At 38.2% G+C, this 20,058-nt stretch overlaps 1 protein-coding gene across 6 annotated transcripts in view; it reads left to right on the forward strand.

Annotated features, from left to right (window-relative positions):
- FAM149B1 (family with sequence similarity 149 member B1) overlaps positions 1-20,058 on the forward strand; it is an 87,907-nt gene that overhangs the window by 63,651 nt on the left and 4,198 nt on the right. For 3 of the 6 annotated variants that reach the window (XM_043596621.1, XM_043596620.1, XM_043596618.1), the window contains exons 8-12: positions 12,591-12,715; positions 14,295-14,401; positions 17,858-18,082; positions 19,360-19,483; positions 19,730-19,855. In XM_043596621.1, the coding sequence (XP_043452556.1) occupies positions 12,591-12,715; positions 14,295-14,401; positions 17,858-18,082; positions 19,360-19,483; positions 19,730-19,855 (707 nt within the window). Of the gene's footprint in view, positions 1-12,590; positions 12,716-14,294; positions 14,402-17,857; positions 18,083-18,812; positions 19,121-19,359; positions 19,484-19,729; positions 19,856-20,058 lie in introns of those variants that run through there. The other 3 variants (XM_043596622.1, XM_043596619.1, XM_043596623.1) reach the window with 2 other exon arrangements.

The raw sequence follows: 20,058 nt of genomic DNA on the forward strand, positions 1-20,058 counted from the left end.
GATAAACCTTTAATCCCATCGAAGCAGCACCACAAGCCTGGCAGTGTGCAAGTAGCCCAGACGGGAGCCACACTACTCCACAGTGAGTCCTTCCTCTGGGAGAGGAGAAGATAAGGTAGGCACCAGTCTGATTGTGGCCCCAGCAGTGGGCTGGGAGCAGACATTGGGTCTGACTGCAGCCCCGCCCACTGTACCCTGGACAGTACAGGGGAAGTGCCCTGCAGTTTGGAGCTACCCCAGGGACTACCCAAGATGACGAAATGGAAGAATTCTCCTCAAAAGAAACTCCAGGAAGTAGCGACAGCTAACGAATTCATCAAAAACGATTTAAGCAATATAACGGAACAAGAATTTAGAATAATAGTCATAAAATTAATCGCTGGGCTTGAAAAAAGTATAGAGGACAGCAGAGAATCTATTGCTACAGAGATCAAGGACTAAAAAATAGTCATGAGGAGCTAAAAAATAGTATAAATGATGTGCAAAATAAAATGGAGGCGACCACAGCTTGGATTGAGGAGGCAGAGGAGAGAATAGGTGACTTAGAAGATACAATTATGGAAAAAGAGGAAGCTGAGAAAAAGAAAGATAAAAAAAAATCCAGGAGTATGAGGGGAGAATTAGAGAACTAAGTGATGCAATCAAACGGAACAATATCCGTATAACAGGAGTTCCAGAAGAGGAAGAGAGAGAGAAAGGGGCTGAAGGTGTACCTGAACAAATCATAGCTGAGACTTCCCTGATGTGGGGAAGGAAAAGGGCATTGAAATCCAAAAGGCACAGAGAACTCCCTTCAGACATAACTTGAATCGATCTTCTGCATGACATATCATAGTGAAATTGGCAAAGCACAAGGAAAAGAAAAAATTCTGAAAGCAGCTAGGGATAAACAGGCTCTAGGGGCGCCTGGGTGGCTCAGTCGGTTAAGCGTCCGACTTCGGCTCAGGTCACGATCTCACGGTCCATGAGTTTGAGCCCTGGGTCGGACTCTGTGCTGACAGCTCAGAGCCTGGAGCCGTTTCGGATTCTGTGTCTCCCTCTCTCTCTGACCCTCCCCCGTTTATGCTCTGTCTCTCTCTGTCTCAAAAATAAAATAAACGTTAAAAAAAAAAAAAAACAGGCTCTAACCTACAAAGGGAGACCCATAAGACTAGTGGCAGACCTAACTACTGAAACTTGGCAGGCCAGAAAGGAATGGCAGGAAATCTTCAATGCGATGAACAGAAAAAAATGTGCAGCCGAGAATCCTCTATCCAGCAAATCTGTCATTTAGAATAGAAGGAGAGATAAAGGTCTTCCCAAACAAACAAAAACTGAAGGAATTCATCACCACTAAACCAGCCCTACAAGAGATCCTAAGGGGGATTCTGTGAGTGAAATGTTACAAGGACCACAAAATACCAGAGACATCACTACAAGCATGAAATCTACAGACATCACAATGACTCTAAACCCATATCTTTCTATAATAACACTGAATGTAAGTGGACTAAATGCCCCAACCAAAAGACATACAGTATCAGAATGGATTAAAAAAACAAGACCCATCTATTTGCTGTCTATAAGAGACTCATTTTAGACCTGAGGACACCTTCAGATTGAAAGTGAGGGGGTGGAGAACTATCTATCATGCTACTGGAAGTCAAAAGAAAGCTGGAGTAGCCATACTTATATCAGACAAACTAGACTTTAAATTAGAGGCTGTAACAAGAGATAAAGAAGGGCATTATATAAAAATTACAGGGACTATCCATCAGGAAGAGCTAACAATTATAAATGTCTATGCGCCAAATACAGGAGCCCCCAAATATATAAAACAATTAATCACAAACATAAGCAACCTTATTGATAAGAATGTGGTAATTTCAGGGGACTTTAATACTCCACTTACAACAATGGATAGATCATCTAGACACAGGATCAATAAAGAAACAAAGGCCCTGACTGATACACTGGGTCAGATGGACTTGAGAGATATATTTAGAACTCTGCATCCCAAAGCAACAGAATATACTTTCTTCTCGAGTACACATGGAACATTCTCCAAGATAGATCACATACTGAGTCACAAAACAGGGTTTCATAACTATAAAAGAACTGAGATCATACCATGCACACTTTCAGACCACAATGCTATGAAACCTGAAATCAACCACAGGAAAAAGTCTGGAAAACATCCAAAAGCATGAGGGTTAAAGAACACCCTACTAAAGAATGAATGGGTCAACCAGGCAACGAAAGAAGAAATTTAAAAATATATGGAAACAAATGAAAATGAAAATACAACAATCCAAATGCTTTGGGATGCAGCGAAGGCAGTCCTGAGAGGAAAATACATTGCAATCCAGGCCTATCTCAAGAAACAAGAAAAATCCCAAATACAAAATCTAACAGCACACTGAAAGGAAATAGAAGCAGAAGAGTAAAGACACCCCAAACCCAGAAGAAGAGCTATAATAAAGATCAGAGCAGAAATAAACAATATAGAATCTAAAAAAACTGTAGAGCAGATCAATGAAACCAAGAGTTGGTTTTTTGAAAAAATAAACAAAATTGATAAACCTCTAGCCAGGCTTCTCAAAAAGAAAAGGGAGATGACACAAATAGATAAAATCATGAGTAAAAATGGATTTATTACAACCAATCCCTCAGAAATACAAGCAATTATCAGGGAATACTATAAAAAATTATATGCCAACAAACTGGACAACTTGGAAGAAATGGATAAATTCCTAAGCACCCACACATTTTTAAAACTCAAACAGGAAGAAATAGAAAACTTGAACAGACCCATAATCAGCAAAGAAATTGAATCAGTTATCAAAAATCTCCCAACAAATAAGAGTCCAGGACCAGATGGCTTCCCTGGGGAATTCTACCAGACATTTAAAGCAGAGGTAACACCTATTCTTCTCAAGCTGTTCCAAAAAATAGAAAGGGAAGGAAAACTTCCAGACTTATTCTATGAAGCCAGTATTACTTTGATTCCTAAACGAGACAGAGACCCAGTAAAAAAAGAGACCTACAGGCCAATATCCCTGATGAATATGAATGCAAAAATTCTCAATAAGATACTAGCAAATAGAATTCAACAGCATATAAAAAGAATTATTCACCATGATCAAGTGGGATTCATTCCTGGGCTGCAGTGCTGGTTCAACATTTGCAAATCAAACAATGTGATACATCACATTAATAAAAGAAAAGAAAAGAACCATATGATCCTGTCAATCGATGCAGAAAGAGCATTTGACAAAATTCAGCATCCTTTCTTAATAAAAACCCTCAAGAAAGGCTGGATGGAAGGAACATACTTAAACATCATAAAAGCCATCTATGAAAAGCCCACAGCTAATATCATCCTCAATGGGGAAAAACAGAGCTTTCCCCCTGAGATCAGGAACATGACAGGGATGTCCACTCTCACCGCTGTTGTCTACCATAGTGTTGGAAGTTCTAGCATCAGCAATCAGACAACAAAAGGAAATCAAAGGCATAGATTGGCAAAGATGAAGTCAAGTTTTCACTTTTTGCAGATGACATGATATTATACATGGAAAATCCGATAGACTCCACCAAAAGTCTGCTAGAACGGATACATGATTCAGCAAAGTTGCAGGATACAAAATCAATGTACAGAAATCAGTTGCATTCTTATACACTACTAATGAAGCAACAGAAAGACAAATAAAGAAACTGATACCATTCACAATTGCACCAAGAATCATAAAATACCTAAGAATAAACCTAACCAAAGATATAAAAGACCTGTATGCTGAAAACTATAGAACGCTTATGAAGGAAATTGAAGAAGATATAAAGAAATGGAAAACATTCCGTGCTCATGGATTGGAAGAATAAATATTGTTAAAATGTCAATACTACCCAAAGCTATCTACACATTCAATGCAATCCCAATCAAAATTGCACCAGCATTCTTCTTGAAGCTAGAACAAGCAATCCTAAAACTTGTATGGAACCGTAGAATACCCCGAATAACCAACGTAATATTGGAGAAGAAGACCAAAGCGGGAGGCATCACAATCCCAGACTTTAGCCTCTAGTACAAAGCTCTAATCTTGAAGACAGCATGGTATTGGCACAAAAACAGACACATAGACCAATGGAATAGAATAGAGACTCCATAAAAGTATGGCCAACTAATCTTTGACAAAGCAGAAAAGAATATCCAATGGAAAAAAGTCTCTGGAGAACTGGACAGCAACACGCAGAAGAATGAAACTGGACCACTTTCTTACACCATTCACAAAAATAAACTCAAAATGGATAAAGGACCTGAATGTGAGACAGGAAACCATCAAAACCCTAGAGGAGAAAGCAGGAAAAGACCTCTCTGACCTCAGCCACAGCAATTTCTTACTTGACACATTTCCAAAGGCAAGGGAATTAAAAGCAAAAATGAACTATTGGGACCTCATGAAGATAAAACCTTCTGCACAGCAAAGGAAACAACCAACAAAACTAAAAGGCAACCAACGGAATGGGAAAAGATATTTGCAAATGACATATCGGACAAAGGGTTAGTATCCAAAATATATAAAGAACTCACCAAACTCCACACCCAAAAAACAAATAATCCAGTGAAGAAATGGGCAGAAAACATGAATAGACACTTCTCTAAAGAAGACATCCAGATAGGGAAATACAAATCAAAACCACACTCAGGTATCACCTCACGCCAGTCAGAGTGGCTAAAATGAACAAATCAGGAGACTATAGATGCTGGAGAGGATGTGGAGAAACGGGAACCCTCTTGCACTGTTGGTCGGAATGTAAACTGGTGTAACTGCTCTGGAAAACAGTGTGGAGGTTCCTCAAAAAATTAAAAATAGATCGATCCTATGACCCAGCAATAGCACTGCTAGGAATTTACCCAAGGGATACAGGAGTGCTGATGCATAGGGGCACTTGCACCCCAATGTTTATAGCAGCACTCTCAACAATAGCCAAATTATGGAAAGAGCCTAAATGTCCATCAACTGATGAATGGATAAAGAAATTGTGGTTTATATACACAATGGAATACTACATGGCAATGAGAAAGAATGAAATATGGCCTTTGGTAGCAATGTGGATGGAACTGGAGAGTGTTATGCTAAGTGAAATAAGTCATACGGAGAAAGACAGATACCATATGTTTTCACTCTCATATGGATCCTGAGAAACTTAACAGAAGACCATGGAAGAGGGGAAGGAAAAAAAAAGTTAGAGAGGGAGGGATCCAAAACATAAGAGACTCTTAAAAACTGAGAACAATCTGAGGGTGGATGGGGGTGGGAGGGATAGAAGGGTGGGTAACAGGTATTGAGGAGGGCACCTGTTGGGATGAGCACTGGGTGTTGTATGGAAACCAATTTGACAATACATTTCATATTAAAAAATACATGAAAAGAGGGGCACCTGGGTGGCTCAGTTGGCTGAGTGTCCAACTTTTAATTTCAGCTCAGGTCATGATCTCACTGTTTGTGAGACCAAGTCCCACGTGGGGCTGTGCGCTGACAACACAGATCCTTGGGATTCTCTTACCCTCTTTCTCTGCCACTCCCCAGCTCATGTGCTCTCTTAAAATAAATAAACATTTGAAAATACAGTAAAAGAACCATTCACCAAAATCAAGTGGGATTTATTCCAATGATGCAAGGATGGTTCAACATCCACAAATCGACGTGGTACAACACATTGACAAGATAGAGGATAAAAATCATATGATCATCTCAATAGATGTAGAAAAAGCATTTGACAAAATAGAACATCCATTCATGATAAAAACTCTCAACAAAGTGGGTACAGAAGAAACATACCTCAAAAAAATAAACACCATATATGTCAAAACCATAGCTAACATCATATTCAATGATAAAAATATGAAAGCTTTCCCTCTAAGATCAGAAACAAGACAAAGATGTCCATTTTCACCACTTTTATTCAACATAGTACTGGAAGTCCTACCCACAGCATCAGACAAGGGGGGGAAAGGCATCCAAATTGGAATGGGAAAACTGTCACTATTTGCAGATGACGTATTACAAATAATAAAAAAGTAACAACCCTAAAGACTCCAGCAAAAAACTGTTAGAATAAATGAATTCAGTAAATTTACAAGATACAAAATCAACACACAGAAACCTGTTACATTTTTATACACTAATAACAGCAGAATGAAAAACAAAACAAACAAAAACAAAATAGCAGAATGAGAAGTTAAGAAAAAAATTCCATTTAAATAAAAAAAATACATAGGAATAAATTTAATGAGGGAGGTGAAGGACTTGTATTTTGAAAACTATAAGACAATAATGAAAGAAATTGAAGACTATACATTTAAATGGAAAGATATAATATGATCCTGGACTGCAAGAATTAATTTTGTTAAAATATCCATACTACACAAATTAATCTTCAGATTCAATGCAATCCCTGTCAAAATACCAATAGCATTATTCCCAGAAGTAGAATGAAAAATCCTAAATTTGGATGGAACCACAGAAAGCCCTGAATAGCCCAAACAATCTTGAAAAAGAACAAAGTGGGAGGTATCACAATATCAGAATTCTATTTATACTATAAAGCCACAGTAATCAAAACAGTATGGTACTATCACAAAAACAGACACATAGGTCAATGGGACAGAATTAAGAGCCCAGAAATAAACCCATGTTTATATGGTCAGTTAATCTATGACAAAGGAGACAAGAATATACAACGTAGGAAAGAGAGTCTCTTCAATAAATGGTGTTGGAAAAGCTGGACAGCGATATGTGAAAGATTGAAATGAGACCACTTACAGCATACACAAAAATGAACTCCATGGATTAAAGATGTAAGCATAAGAATTGAAAACATAAAACTACTAAAAGAAAACACAGGCAGTAAACTCATGGACATCAACCTTAGCAATATTTTTGGATATGTCTCCACAGGCAAGGGAAACAAAACCAAAACTAAACAAAATGAGACTATATCAAACTAAGAAGCTTTTGCACAGCAAAGAAACCATCAAAAACAAAACAAGACAAAAAAACCTGAAAAGGCAACCTACTGAATAGGAGAAGATATTTACAAATGATATCCAGTAACAGATTAATATCCAAAATATACAAAGAACTCATACAACACCAAACAAAAAAACTATGATTTAAAAATGGGTAGAGGACCTGAATACACATTTTTCCAAAGAAGACCTACAGATGGCCAACAGACACATGAAAAGATGCTCAATATCACTAGTCATTAGGGAAATGCAAATCAAAACCACAATGAGATATCACCTCACACCAGTCAGAATGGCTAGTATCTAAAGACAAGAGCTGGGTTATCTGGCTAGATCATTCAGTACAGCATGAGACTCTTGACCTCAGGGTTGAGTTGGAGCTCCACATCAGGCACATAAATTATTTTTCAAAATTAAAAAAAAAAACACGAAATAACAAGTATTGGCAAGGATGTAAAGAAAAGGAAACACATGTGCATTGTTGGTGAAAATATAAATTGGTGTAGCCACTATGGAAAACAGTATGGAGATTCCTAAAAAAAAAAAAAATAAAAAGAGAGTACCATGTAATCCAGTAATTCTACTTCTGGGTATTTAGCAAAAGAAAATGAGTATCTAATTTGAAAAGATATATGAACTGTTATGTTTACTGCAACATTATTTACAACAGCCTAGATATGGAAGCGGCCTAAGTATACACTGATAGATGAATGGGTAAAGAAAATGTAGTATATGTACACAATGGAGTATTATTCAGCCATAAAAATGAAACCTTGGGGACACCTGTGTGGCTCCGTCAGTTAAGCGTCCAACTTCGGCTCAGGTCATGATCTCACAGTTTGTGAATTTGAATCCCGTGTTGGACTCTGTTCTGACAGCTCAGAGCCTGGAGCCTGTTTCAGATTCTGTGTCTCCCTCTCTCTCTGTCCCTCCCTGGCTCATGTGCTGTCTCACTGTCTCTCAAAAATAAATAACCATTGAAAAAAAAGAAAGAAATCTTGCCATTCCCAACAACATGGATGGTCCTAAAAAGTATTATGCTAAGTTAAATAAGATAGAAAAACACAAATACCATGGTTTCACTTCTAAGTGTAATCTAAAAAACAAAATAGGGGTGCCTGCGTGGCTCAGTCAGTTAAGTGTCTGACACTTGATTTCAGCTTAGGTCATAATGTCACGGTTTGTGAGTTCAAGCCCTGTGTCAGGCTCTGCACTGATAGCGCAGAGCCTGCTTGGGATTATCTCTCTCTGCCTCTTTCTCTGCTCTTACCCCACTCTTGCTCTTTCTCTCTCAAAATAAATATAAAAAAAAAAAATAAATGGGAAAGGGAAATAAAAGGGGAAAAGTAAGGGAAATAAAAACAGACTAACAGAGAACAAACTAGTGGTTGCCAGAGGGAAGGGTGGTGGGGGGATAAATGAAATAGGTGAGGAAGATTAAGAGATACAAACTGCCAGTTATACAATAAGTCACTGGGATGAAAGTACAGTATAGGGAATATATTCAAAATATAGTAACAATTTTGGTAAGAGATGGTAACTATGCATCAGTAGCAAGAATTCTGAAATGTACATAATTGTCAAATCATTGTGTTGTACACCTGAAACTCATGTGTCAACTATACTTCAAGTAAAAAAAAAAATGAATCCACATATATGACCAGTGCCCAGACCAAGAATAAAATGTTACCAACACTTCACAAGCCCCTCTCGTGCTTTCTCTCAGTCACTTACTAAACTTCTACATCCCGAAGAGTAACCCTATCCTATTAGGATTAATTTTGTCTGTTTTATAACTTTATAAGAATGGATTGCTATAGTATATACTATTCTGCATCTGTCTTTTTAAACTCAACATTGCTAAATTCAACTGTTTTGCTTGTAGTAATATTTTCATTGTTTTTTTTTAAACATTTTTTAATCTGTTTTTTTTAATTTGGGGGTAATTTTTATTTTTTATTTTTCTATTTTTTTGATGGAGAAATAATTTTATTTATTTTTTTGTTTTTCCTTTTTTTCTTTTTTTTAAATATAAAATTTATTGTCAAATTGGCTTCCATACAACACCCAGTGCTCATCCCAACAGGTGCCCTCCTCAATACCCATCATCCACTCTCTCCTCCCTCCTCCCTGCCAGAGAGAGAGAGACAGAGCAGGAGCAGGGGAGGAACAGAGAGAGAGGGACACACAGAATCCGAAGCAGGCTCCAGGCTCTGACCTGTTAACACAGAGCCTGACATGGGGCTTGAACCCACGAACCATGAGATCATGACCTGAGCCAAAGTCAGATGCTCAATCAACTGAGCCACTCAGGTGCCCCAATATTTTCATTGTTATATTCTACTGTATGACTGTATCACATTTTACTGTTGATGGGCATTTGAGTAGTTTGCAGTTTACCAGCATATAGTGTTGGCAGGAATGTTTTTGTATGTGTCTTTTATGCATGTAATACATGACTAAAAGTAGCACAAATGGGTCATAAAACATGCTATTCCAACTTCAGTGGCTACTGTCAAAAAACTTTCCAAAGTGGTTGCATCTATTTATGCTCTTCAGTACTGCATGAGAGTTTCAGTTGCTCTATGTTTGCTATATTTTATACTGTCTATGTGGGTTCTTTTTTAAGCCACTCTGTTGTATGCTTGTCAAGTTCTCTTTTAAAGCTAGTGTTAGAGTTTAGAACCAACACCCTTTAAAAAATAACTAGTTAAGGGGCACCTCGTGGCTCAGTTGGTTAAGCATCCGACTCTTGATATTTGGCTCAGGTCATAATCTCAGGGTGGTGAGATTGAGCCCCATGTTGGGCTCCGTGCTGGGTATGGAGCTGCTTGAGACTCTCTCTCCCTCTCTCTGCACTTCCCCCACTGTCTCTAAAAACAAAACAAAACAAAATAAAAAAACTAACTGGTTTATGAGTTTAAGGTTTTGATAATATGACATAAATTATAAAGTCCACAGTCATATCCAAACTGCAATAATAATAAATACTTTTTTTCTTAAATTTTAAGTAGGCTTCATGACCAATGTGGGGCTTGACCTCACGATCTGAGATTAAGAGTGGCATGCTGTACTGACTGAACCAGCCAGGCAACTCAATAATAAACACTGGTGATAAATAAAGAAACGCTTTCCATAAGAGACTCTTAAAAACTGAGAACAAACTGAGGGTTGATGGGGGGTGGGAAGGAGGGAAGGGTGGGTGATAGGTATTGAGGAGGGCACCTTTTGGGATGAGCACTGGGTGTTGTATGGAAACCAATTTGACAATAAATTTCATATATTAAAAAATATATATATATAAAGATTTTCATCACAAAAAAAAAAAGAAACGCTTTCAATTTTTCAGTATCAAGCATTGAGATATCAGAGAAAACTTTCATTTTACCTTTCACAATTTACCAAGGTTGGGCTGTTGCAATTACTCAGCTCTGCCCTTGAATACAGCCATAAACCATATGTAAATGTGTGGATGTGGCTATGTATACTTCTACAGACTCTGTATATATGTGATTAAATTTCTTTATCTATATTAGTATGATACTAATTCTCATAGGGTTCTGTAAGGAAAAAATGAGTTATATTAGAGGATATAAAATAGTTACTGGAATATGTAAGAGTATAATAAATGTTAGATATTATCATTACTTTTTAAAAATAACATCTTGAAGTATGGAAATAACTATTGCATTTTTGGCTTTGGTGTGGACCAGTTGGTTAGTTGATATCAGAGCCAACCTACAGGTGCTGGTACAAACCTATCCCTACTGCTAAAGCAACTTTTTCTACCCCTCCATGAGGAACAAAGCCAAACTGCATAGGACCATTTGACAACTTGTGGTATTTTAAGGTTTGTCAACTGTAACACAAAAGTATGTAAAACCTTGAGGAAATGTAAACATTTATTTTTATAACTTGTTGTTTTCACAGTCATTTAAACTTCTTTTTAAGTTTGCTTATTTTGAGAGGAGGGAGGGGCAGGGAGAGAGAGAGAGAGAGAGAGAGAGAGAGAGAGAGAGAGAGAATCCCAAGCAGACTCCACACCGTCTGCGCAGAGCCCAACACAAGACTTGAACTCACAAACCAGGAGATCGTAACATGAGTCGAAATCAAGAGTCAGATGCTTAACGGACTGAGTTAAGGTGCCCCTACTCACTCTAGTCATTTAACTTTTAATCAGGCCATTTTAAAAATCCAAATTATGAAAGAATATTTTATTTTTTAATATTTATTTATTTATTTTGAGAGGGGGTTAGGGGAAGGGAGAGAGAGAATGAGAATGAATCCCAAGCAGGCTCCACATGGTCAGCACAGAGCCTGCTTGGCTCTGTGAAACACAAGATCATGATCTGAGCTGAAATCAAGAGTCAGATGCTTAACCAACTGAGCCACCCAGGCACCCCCCTTTTTTTGAAAGAATATTTTAAAACCAAACCTAATAATTAAAATGAATAATTATTGTTACTATTAACCCTACTTTGCTAATGCAGAAACAAGCTTCGCTGGACATTTTTGTCAAGAAAAGATATACTTTCTCTGAATTAAACCAGAGCAGGAAACCAAATGATGATAACGGAAGTGATTTAGAAACAATGAAGACCCAGAGTGCATGTCAATTCTACTCAGAAACATGATTCCTCATCTTGAGTTGAGCTTTGGAGCTATAACTGATGATGAGAAGTGCTAAAATCCCCAAATCCAGTGTTTTGAAATTATGATCAATGATGCTATAAACAATCTTTAACATTTCTCCTAGTACACATGTGTAAGATTTCCTCTAGGGTATATACCAAGGAATACAGTTTTCTGGGTCATAGAGAATATGCATCATCAACTTACTAGATAACATCAAATTATCCAAAGTGATTGTACCAGTTCTGTATGCCCATTAACAAGTACACAAGTTCCTGTGTATAGTCTCATCAGTACTTACTAATCAATGTTTAATTTTTTGACAACACGTAAAAGGAAGTTTCATTGTGGTTTTCTTTATCCATTTTTAAAATTAAGTTATAATTTACATACAGTAAAATTATCTTTTTAGTGTGTAGTTCATATTTTTCATTTTTCCTCTGTGCTGAATTCAGAATTATTTCTTCACATTTTTCTTCTAGTTCACTAATTCTGTCTTCAGCAGTATCTAATCTATTAATTCTGTTTTTAATTTTAGCAATTCTAGTTCTCTTCTGTAGTTTTTTTCTTTTCCAAATCTGCTTGGTTATAACACTAGCAAGATTTAAGGGCTTTAGAGCCACATGTGGCTGGAGGCCATTATATTGGACAGTGCCTATGTAGAGTATTTCCATCAACTCCAAATGTTCTATTGGACAGCTTTGCTCTAGAGTTGTTTTTCCTTCTGCCAGGTACAAGTAGGTATCACCAGCCTTGGAAACCACTTAACTTAATTTGAGGGTTGTTTTTTGTTTTTGTTTTTTGAACCATGCAGGTGGTATTAAGTTGGGCTGCAAAAATGCATGAAGCTTATCTTGAGATTATGAATTCTCAGGGAAGATTATTTTTCAGTTTTGTTGTGGGTCTGAAGATATCCATGGGTAACAGATTCTATTCCTTTGTTCAGATGATGAGAGTAATGTTGCAAACACCAGACCAGTTTCAGAAAGCCCCTGTGTGCTGAGTGAACCACAACCCTTGGTTTTACCTCGAGTGCCACAGTCGAAGGTGCTGTCCATCACCTCAAATACAGTAAGCCCCACACGGGAATGTACTGGAGAACCTACGACTGTTCTTGCCAGAAGTTTGCTCAGAGTTATTTGCCTTAATTTTATTATTTATGACTTAACTTTTTTTCAGTAATGTGTTTACACAATAATCCAGTGACTCTGCACTTATAAGTTTAATTTCAGTTTAAAAAATTAATCGCAAATTAGGGTTAATAGTCAGCTTTTTAAAAAAGTCACCCGTAAGTTACGCAATGTAGAATCAGCTATATGGTTAGCCTAAGTCTGTTTGGGAGAAGAATAAAGGATATGACGAAAAGGGTAACATCCTATGCTTTGAATTTCTCCATTTTGACTCCTTTTTCTCTTCTCTCAGCCTACCTGATTTTTATTTTTGACATTTGAATCTGTTGACTTTTTTGCCTTTTGGGTGTTTAGTACTCATTAATAACTGAGGTCATAAAAAGCAAACCAAAGTAAGGAAAAAGTAGTCCCAATTAAATCTGTGGACAGACATAAGGACAGCCATTTCTTGCAGAAGGCTGATGAACCTGGTCTCACATCGCCTCATCTAGTCCCAATTCCTACATGGTAGTTTCAGTGTTACTTGTGGCCAAAAAAAGGGGTGGGGGGATTCTAATCCTTGAGCCATGCTCATCAACCCTGAGTTTTACTACCAGATCTAGTATTTGCTTTGTTGGTATTACTGGCTGATATTGTCCTGCTGGATTTACAAATGTGTTACATAAAAATAAAATCAGCAAGGCCCATCCATATCTTAACACATTGGTGGCTTAACCAGGTAAACTAATGTCCTTGGTGGTAATACTTCTAACATGCTTAAGTGGTCTGACTATGGGTTAGGTACCCTAAGTTATGAATAGTTAACTTAAATGTTTCTGGCTGCTAGTGACCAAAGGAAAGAGAAGTGTTAGTTCAAAGATTCCTGAGAGAAAGTAGGAGGAAAATGCAGCTACAGCAGAAAAGGAGATAGCCAGAAAGGGCACTGAACTGATGATCTGACAGAGAAAATCAACAGCACTTCAAGGTGGCAATGTCAGTCCAAGGAAGATTAAACCCTGATAACACTAGAACAAATAAGATTAACTCTTTCTAATAAAAGTCTTCAGATTTTAGGTAATGACAATAGCTGACTGCTCCAGGGGTAGTGAAAGAGAAAGTATGTTTGTGCAGAGTAGAAGATTGTTTGATGGTGAAAGAGATTACATCAGAGTTTACTTTTTTTTTCTATTTTTGTTTCATATTTTGTTTTCTTTTTTGTTTTCTTTTCTAATGTAAATAATGATAGTAATGAAGTTCTCTATCCCTTATCAGAGTGGCTGTCAACAGCTTTCATCTCAGTTATCAGGCTTCCCTTGCCTGCTGTCATTTAAAAATGAAGAGAAAAGGACTCTGACTTGTGATTTGAACAGTGGACTTGGGGACCCAGCTAGGCTACTGGAGAAAGATAGTACAAAAATTAAGGCATAGGAGAAAAATGTACAGATCTCCTAATTTGAAAATATTATCTTTCGGCAAAGTTGGGAAACCAAGCAAGTATCTTCACCAACCAATAACAAGTAACATTTTCTTTTGACATGTAGATGAATCTCTGTCAAGCAGCAAGTGGTCATCAGCCAAATGTGAATGGTCTCTTGGTCCATGGGATGCCTCTACAACCAAGAAATCTCTCCCTAATGGACAAGCTACTGTAAGAAGTATAAAACTTTAATAGACTCTAGAATTTACATAGATCACTGAGAAATAAAAGGAAAGCTAAATCAGTTGATCAATATGCATATTGAGTACCTACCAAGCAACCAGAGAAATTTGTGAAGTAAAAACATCTAAGGAAATGGTTTCCATCCTAAAGGAGCAGATAATGTAACTGGAAAGAGAAGACACACATGGGTAAAAAGAGACCCATATAGGGCATCTTTGTGACTGAATGTCAAGTGTGTGGTACCCAGAGTGAATGCATGGTGATCCCAAAGAAGGAAGGCATTTTGGTGGGTAACTGTAGGTTTGAACTTTTCCTTCAAAGAGGGGAGTTTGGATAAGCAGAGAAGAGCAACAATGCTATTGTAGGTAGGAGGAATGGTGTGGGAAAAGGTTTGGAAACAAGCAAATAAGAACTGTTTAGAAGAGAAAGCAGACCAGTTTTGCTATAATGAGAAAAGGAAGGGGTAGGTCACAATTTTAGTGCTTCTGACCTAAGACCACTGACAATCTTTCAGAGTTAAAACAGATATATCATGGTGTAATTAGTGGGAAAAAGGCTATGAAATTAATGAAGGCTGGGACCAGACTGGGGGTTTTGAATGCCATGTTTTTGAGATCCGTTTATGTTGTTGCACATGATCTTCTCTTTTATTGCCAAGTAATATTCTACTGTAAGAATACATCACAATTCATTTTCCATTCTCCTGTTAGTGAATACCTGGGGTGTTTCCAGATCGGCGCTGTTATGCTTAAAGGCACTATAAACATTCTTGCACAGGTCTTTTTTTTTGTAGACCTATGGCCTCATTTTTCTTGGGTATGTAGACAGTGTCATAGGACAAGTATATGTTTAATTTTATAAGAAACTGCCATACAGTTTGCCAAAGCTAATTACGCCATTTGACACTTCTGCCAGCAATGTATGATTCAGTTGGGAGCACATATATTTAAATCAGGAATCTGAAAGATTTCACAGCAGAACACAGATTGAAGCAGGAGGAACTGAAGGTAAAGAGTCTAATTAACATAGGGATTCAAGGGGCACCTGAGTAGCTCAGTGAGAAGAGCATGCAACTCTTTATCTTGGGATTGTGAGTTCCAGCCCCATGCTGGGGTGGAGAGATCACTTAAAAAGGGGGGGGGGGCGTCTGGGTGGTTCAGTCGGTTAAGCGTCCAACTTTGGCTCAGGTCATGATCTCACGTCTTGTGGATTCGAGTCCCACATTGGGCTCTGTGCTGACGGCTCAGAGCCTGGAGCCTGCTTCAGATTCTGTGTCTCCTTCTCTCTCTGCCCCTCTCCTACTTGCACTCTATCGCTCTCAAAAATAATAAAAAACATTAAAAAACTAAAAAAAAAGGGGCGCCTGGGTGGCTCAGTCGGTTAAGCGTCCGACTTCAGCTCAGGTCACAATCTGTCTGTGAGTTCAAGCCCCACGTCGGGCTCTGGGCTGATGGCTCAGAGCCTGGAGCCTGCTTCGGGTTCTGTGTCTCCCTCTCTCTATGCCCCTCCCCCGTTCATGCTCTGTCTCTGTCTCAAAAATAAATAAACGTTAAAAAAAAAGCTAAAAAAAAATAAGATAATTATATATGTGTGTGTCTCTCTCTCTATATATATATGTGTGCATGTATATGTGTGTGTGTGTGTGTGTGTGTGTGTGTGTGTTCAAGCATGAGCTGCTAAAAGTCTGTACTCAAGTTGTAGCAAAAGATAAGAAAGGAATGGAATATTTTAGGAGCTACTGTAAAAGAAATCAGATTCTATAAAAATAGAAGAACCAAAGTCAACTCTGAGAAGGGAAACTTGTTTCAAGGGAAACTTGTTGTGGGATAAAGATGAATTTGGTTTGGGGCGTGTTGAGTTTATAATGCCGGGCATCTCACTGGCAACATCGAAGAGGTCACCTTTGGAAGGTGATCTAGAAGTCACTTGGCTAGAGGTGATACTGAATCCAAAATTATAAATGAGTAGTCCAGAAGACAAAATAAAGATAAGCATAGAGCACTTAAGGCCTAAAGCTTCTGTAATGGAAAGGAGTTTGGGTGTGGAAAGGCTAATAAGTGAATGGTTACAGAGGCAGGAAGACCAGCAAGATCTCTTGTGAGTAATGCTCAAGGTTTAGTCCATTCCTTGATGAGTATTTCCCCTTCACAGTCCTCCAAACACTGAGGTAGAGTTTGCACAACAAGACATCAAAGGGCCTGAAAGTTTGAGAAACTTGTTGAAAGCCAAAAGAGCATGTGGCAGAGCTTAATTCTTTCACTTTCCCTCCATTTCCTTGTCCAAATGCTCTCCTAGGTGTCTTATAGCACAAATGTCTCTTCTATGTTTAAAAAAAACAAAATAAAATCCCCCAAATCTGTAGGGCAAAGTTTAAGCTACTGAACTGTTTCGGCATGATATTTTACTTATCAGAGTACTTACAGAAAAGTGTTATTTCAGTTGCTTATGCAAATAGAGATCTTCTGTAGTCCTAGTGCCCTGGGCAGCAGGCGGCTCTGGACCTTTTGCCTGCTTCCAGCTTTCCAAGGAACCCAAACCCCTACCCCCGCAGGCTCCAACGAGCGTGGCATTTTTTTTTTTTTAATTTTTAAATTTATTTTGAGAGAGCAGAAGCGGGAGAGGAAGAGAGAGGGAGACACAGAATCCAAAGCAAGCTCCAGGCTCTGAGCTGTCAGCACAGAGCCCAATGCGGGGCTCGAACCACGAACTGAGAGATTATGACCTGAGCCAAAGTTGGACATTTAACGGCCTGAGCCACCTAGGCGCCCCATGAGCTCAGCATTTTAATATTTGAGTGGGAGCCACACCGGTGCCACGTTGCTTCCAAGCAGCAATATTTGCCTTTCAACTAAGTCTTTCCTTTGGCACAAAGAATGCCTCAAATATGGTGGGGATCTCATTCCCTGAGGTAAACTTTCGGGAAGCACACTAGTGTAGGTACTCCTCAGGTTGGCCTTCACTGTAACTGAAGAAGTCATGGTCTTGGCAGGTGAATAATGGATTTGCTTTCCCAAATCTCCATTCTATTAAATTACTTGTATGACCAAAATGATGTCCTTTTAAGAACACATTCTCAGAGTGCCTGGGTGGCTCAGTCGGTTAAGCATCCGACTCTTGGTTTTGGCTCAGGTCATGATCTCACGGTTCGTGAGTTCGAGCCCCACATCAGGCTCCGCACTGACAATGTGGAGCCAGCTTGGGATTCTCCCTCTCCTCCCCTCTGTCTACTCCTCCCCTGCTTGCTCGCTCTCAAAATAAATAAACTTTAAAAAAAAAAAAAAAAAGAACACATTCTCATGCCTGAACTAGATTATGTAGTTTGTATAAACTAGATTACTTTGCCTTTTTCTCCCTTGAATGCATTTTACACTCTAAGCTTTTGAGTCCTGTTTCTCTACACATAGCAATTCTGATTTCATTGTGGGTTTCTGATTTGGCCACTAGAGATCTTGATGACAAGCTACTTATGAGACCTGGATCCAGTACCATCCTTTCAACCCGAAATTGGCCAAATCGAGCCCTGGAGCTTAGTACATCAGCTCTGTCATACACAGTGCAGTCCGCCAGGAGACGCAATCCCCCACCACGTACGCTTCATCCCATCAGCACAAGCCATTCATGCGCTGGAACGCCAAGGCCTGTGGAAGAAATCCTCAGAGGATCCCGAGTGTAGGTTTCAAAGCAGAATTTTTGGAAACTGTGATAAAACTAATGAAGAATTTTATGAACAGAATGAATGCTTAGAAATTAATCATTACATATTCTCATGATTGTTTAAATTCAATATAGAAAAGGTATGGTTACATTTGAATATAATACAGCTATTGGATCTTTCTGTTAGTCTAGCTTAAGATTTATATTTCTACAAATGAAATGGCTAGAATACTTCAGTGACACTTATCTAAGGAATAAAACATATGTATCTTATTAAACATCTTCCTTAGTGGGTATATGTTCAGTGAAATTCATCCCAAAATAATAGATCCTCTGAATATTTTTCTGTACCATTGGGATCTGCTTATTCTACTGACAATGATAACACTTTAACCTCAGATAAGTACTTGCCTACATACCAGGAAAAATAAACCTTAGCACTTCTTAGGAAATAACACTAAACATATTCTCTTCCCTTTTCCTACCCTTACTTCACTTTGAGTCTCATAATGCAAAAAATATTTAGAAGCCAATTTTTTAAATAAAATTCTCTCATTAGTTGTTGATTCATAAAACATATTAGGATGTTTGATTCTAAGACTATGATCAAGGGTATGAGGTAATATGGCTATAACTGTGTTTTGAATTCAGCTTCTAAATTAAGCATATGTCACTATGCTTCTCTCCCAACATGTCATTCGTGGACTTTGATTTTTCAATTTCTTGTTTTAATTTGTCCCCATAGATTCAGTAAGAGATGTCTATACCGACCACAAATCTTTCATGACACCAGGGTTCTTCTCACCTGGTGAGAACTATTTTATTATGTTGATGTTGATACTGATACAGCTATAGATTAAATTTATTGAGGATGAGTGTGGATAAGGGAGGACTACTGTTATTAGTGAAAAGGACAATCAAAAGGCCCAGAACTGTGGAGAATTCCATCAGATATGAAATTACAAATCCATAACAGGTTAACACCATGCAGTGTTAACACCAGACAGGGAAAATTTCACAAAGAGCTCAACTTATGCTGTGTGCCCAGGATAAAGGTTCAACAAAAATCAGAAAATACTATGAAAAATACTATGAAAATACTATGAAAAAAAACAAACTCTGATTTTCCAAAATCCTTGCACTGAGATTTCTTTACATAAAAACATAAACAGCTTAAAGCATCTGTGCATGACATTAACTCATCTCCTTCATTTCTTTCGTTCTAATTAGTTCTCTTGTATTGTTGTAACTTTATGGTTTCCTATCTTGGTGTTTGCTGGTGGGATCTGCAGTCCAGGAGCGGCGGACTCACTCTCCTCTCCCTCACCAATGCCCCTGAGTCGAAACAATCTCCTGCCACCTATTGGCACAGCTGAAGTGGAACACTTAAGCACTGTGGGGTCACAAAGGCAAACGGTAGGTCTTTCTCCTATTGCCTTTTCCATGTGCTTATGAGACCTCACGGCCAGCAATTGTGCAAGATCCATGTTCTGGTCTTGATTTATACTGCATTTTGTCAAAAGTACAAACTGAATCCTAATTTATGACAATGGAATTGGAGCTGCTTGGCCTGCAGTTATCATACCTACCTGGGGTGATGTAGGCCATGTACAGCTCTCACTACAAATTAACTGTTTCTTGTAATTTTTGTCTCCTCTGCAGAAAACCCATGGTGACTCCAATCGAGCTCGAAGTGCAGTGGTGGATGAGCCTAACCATCAGCAGCCCCAGGAGAGGCTCCTTTTACCTGACTTTTTCTCCAGGCCCAACACTACTCAGTCATTTTTGGTAAAGCGACATACTTCTATGGTCTTGACAGTTGGGGAAAGAAAATTTAAAAAACTAGTCTGGCAGACTTAAGATTTCATGTAGTAGCTTAATCAACTCCAAGAATAAAAGCTGAGGTTCTTAATAATAAAAATAGCATTAGTAGTACATTTTTTTGAAATTCTAACTGGTCTCTGCCACTTATTCAACTCATAAAAAGAATT

This window comes from Prionailurus bengalensis, chromosome D2 (assembly GCF_016509475.1).
Source record: "Prionailurus bengalensis isolate Pbe53 chromosome D2, Fcat_Pben_1.1_paternal_pri, whole genome shotgun sequence".
In the NCBI taxonomy this organism is placed as follows: Eukaryota; Metazoa; Chordata; class Mammalia; order Carnivora; family Felidae; genus Prionailurus; species Prionailurus bengalensis.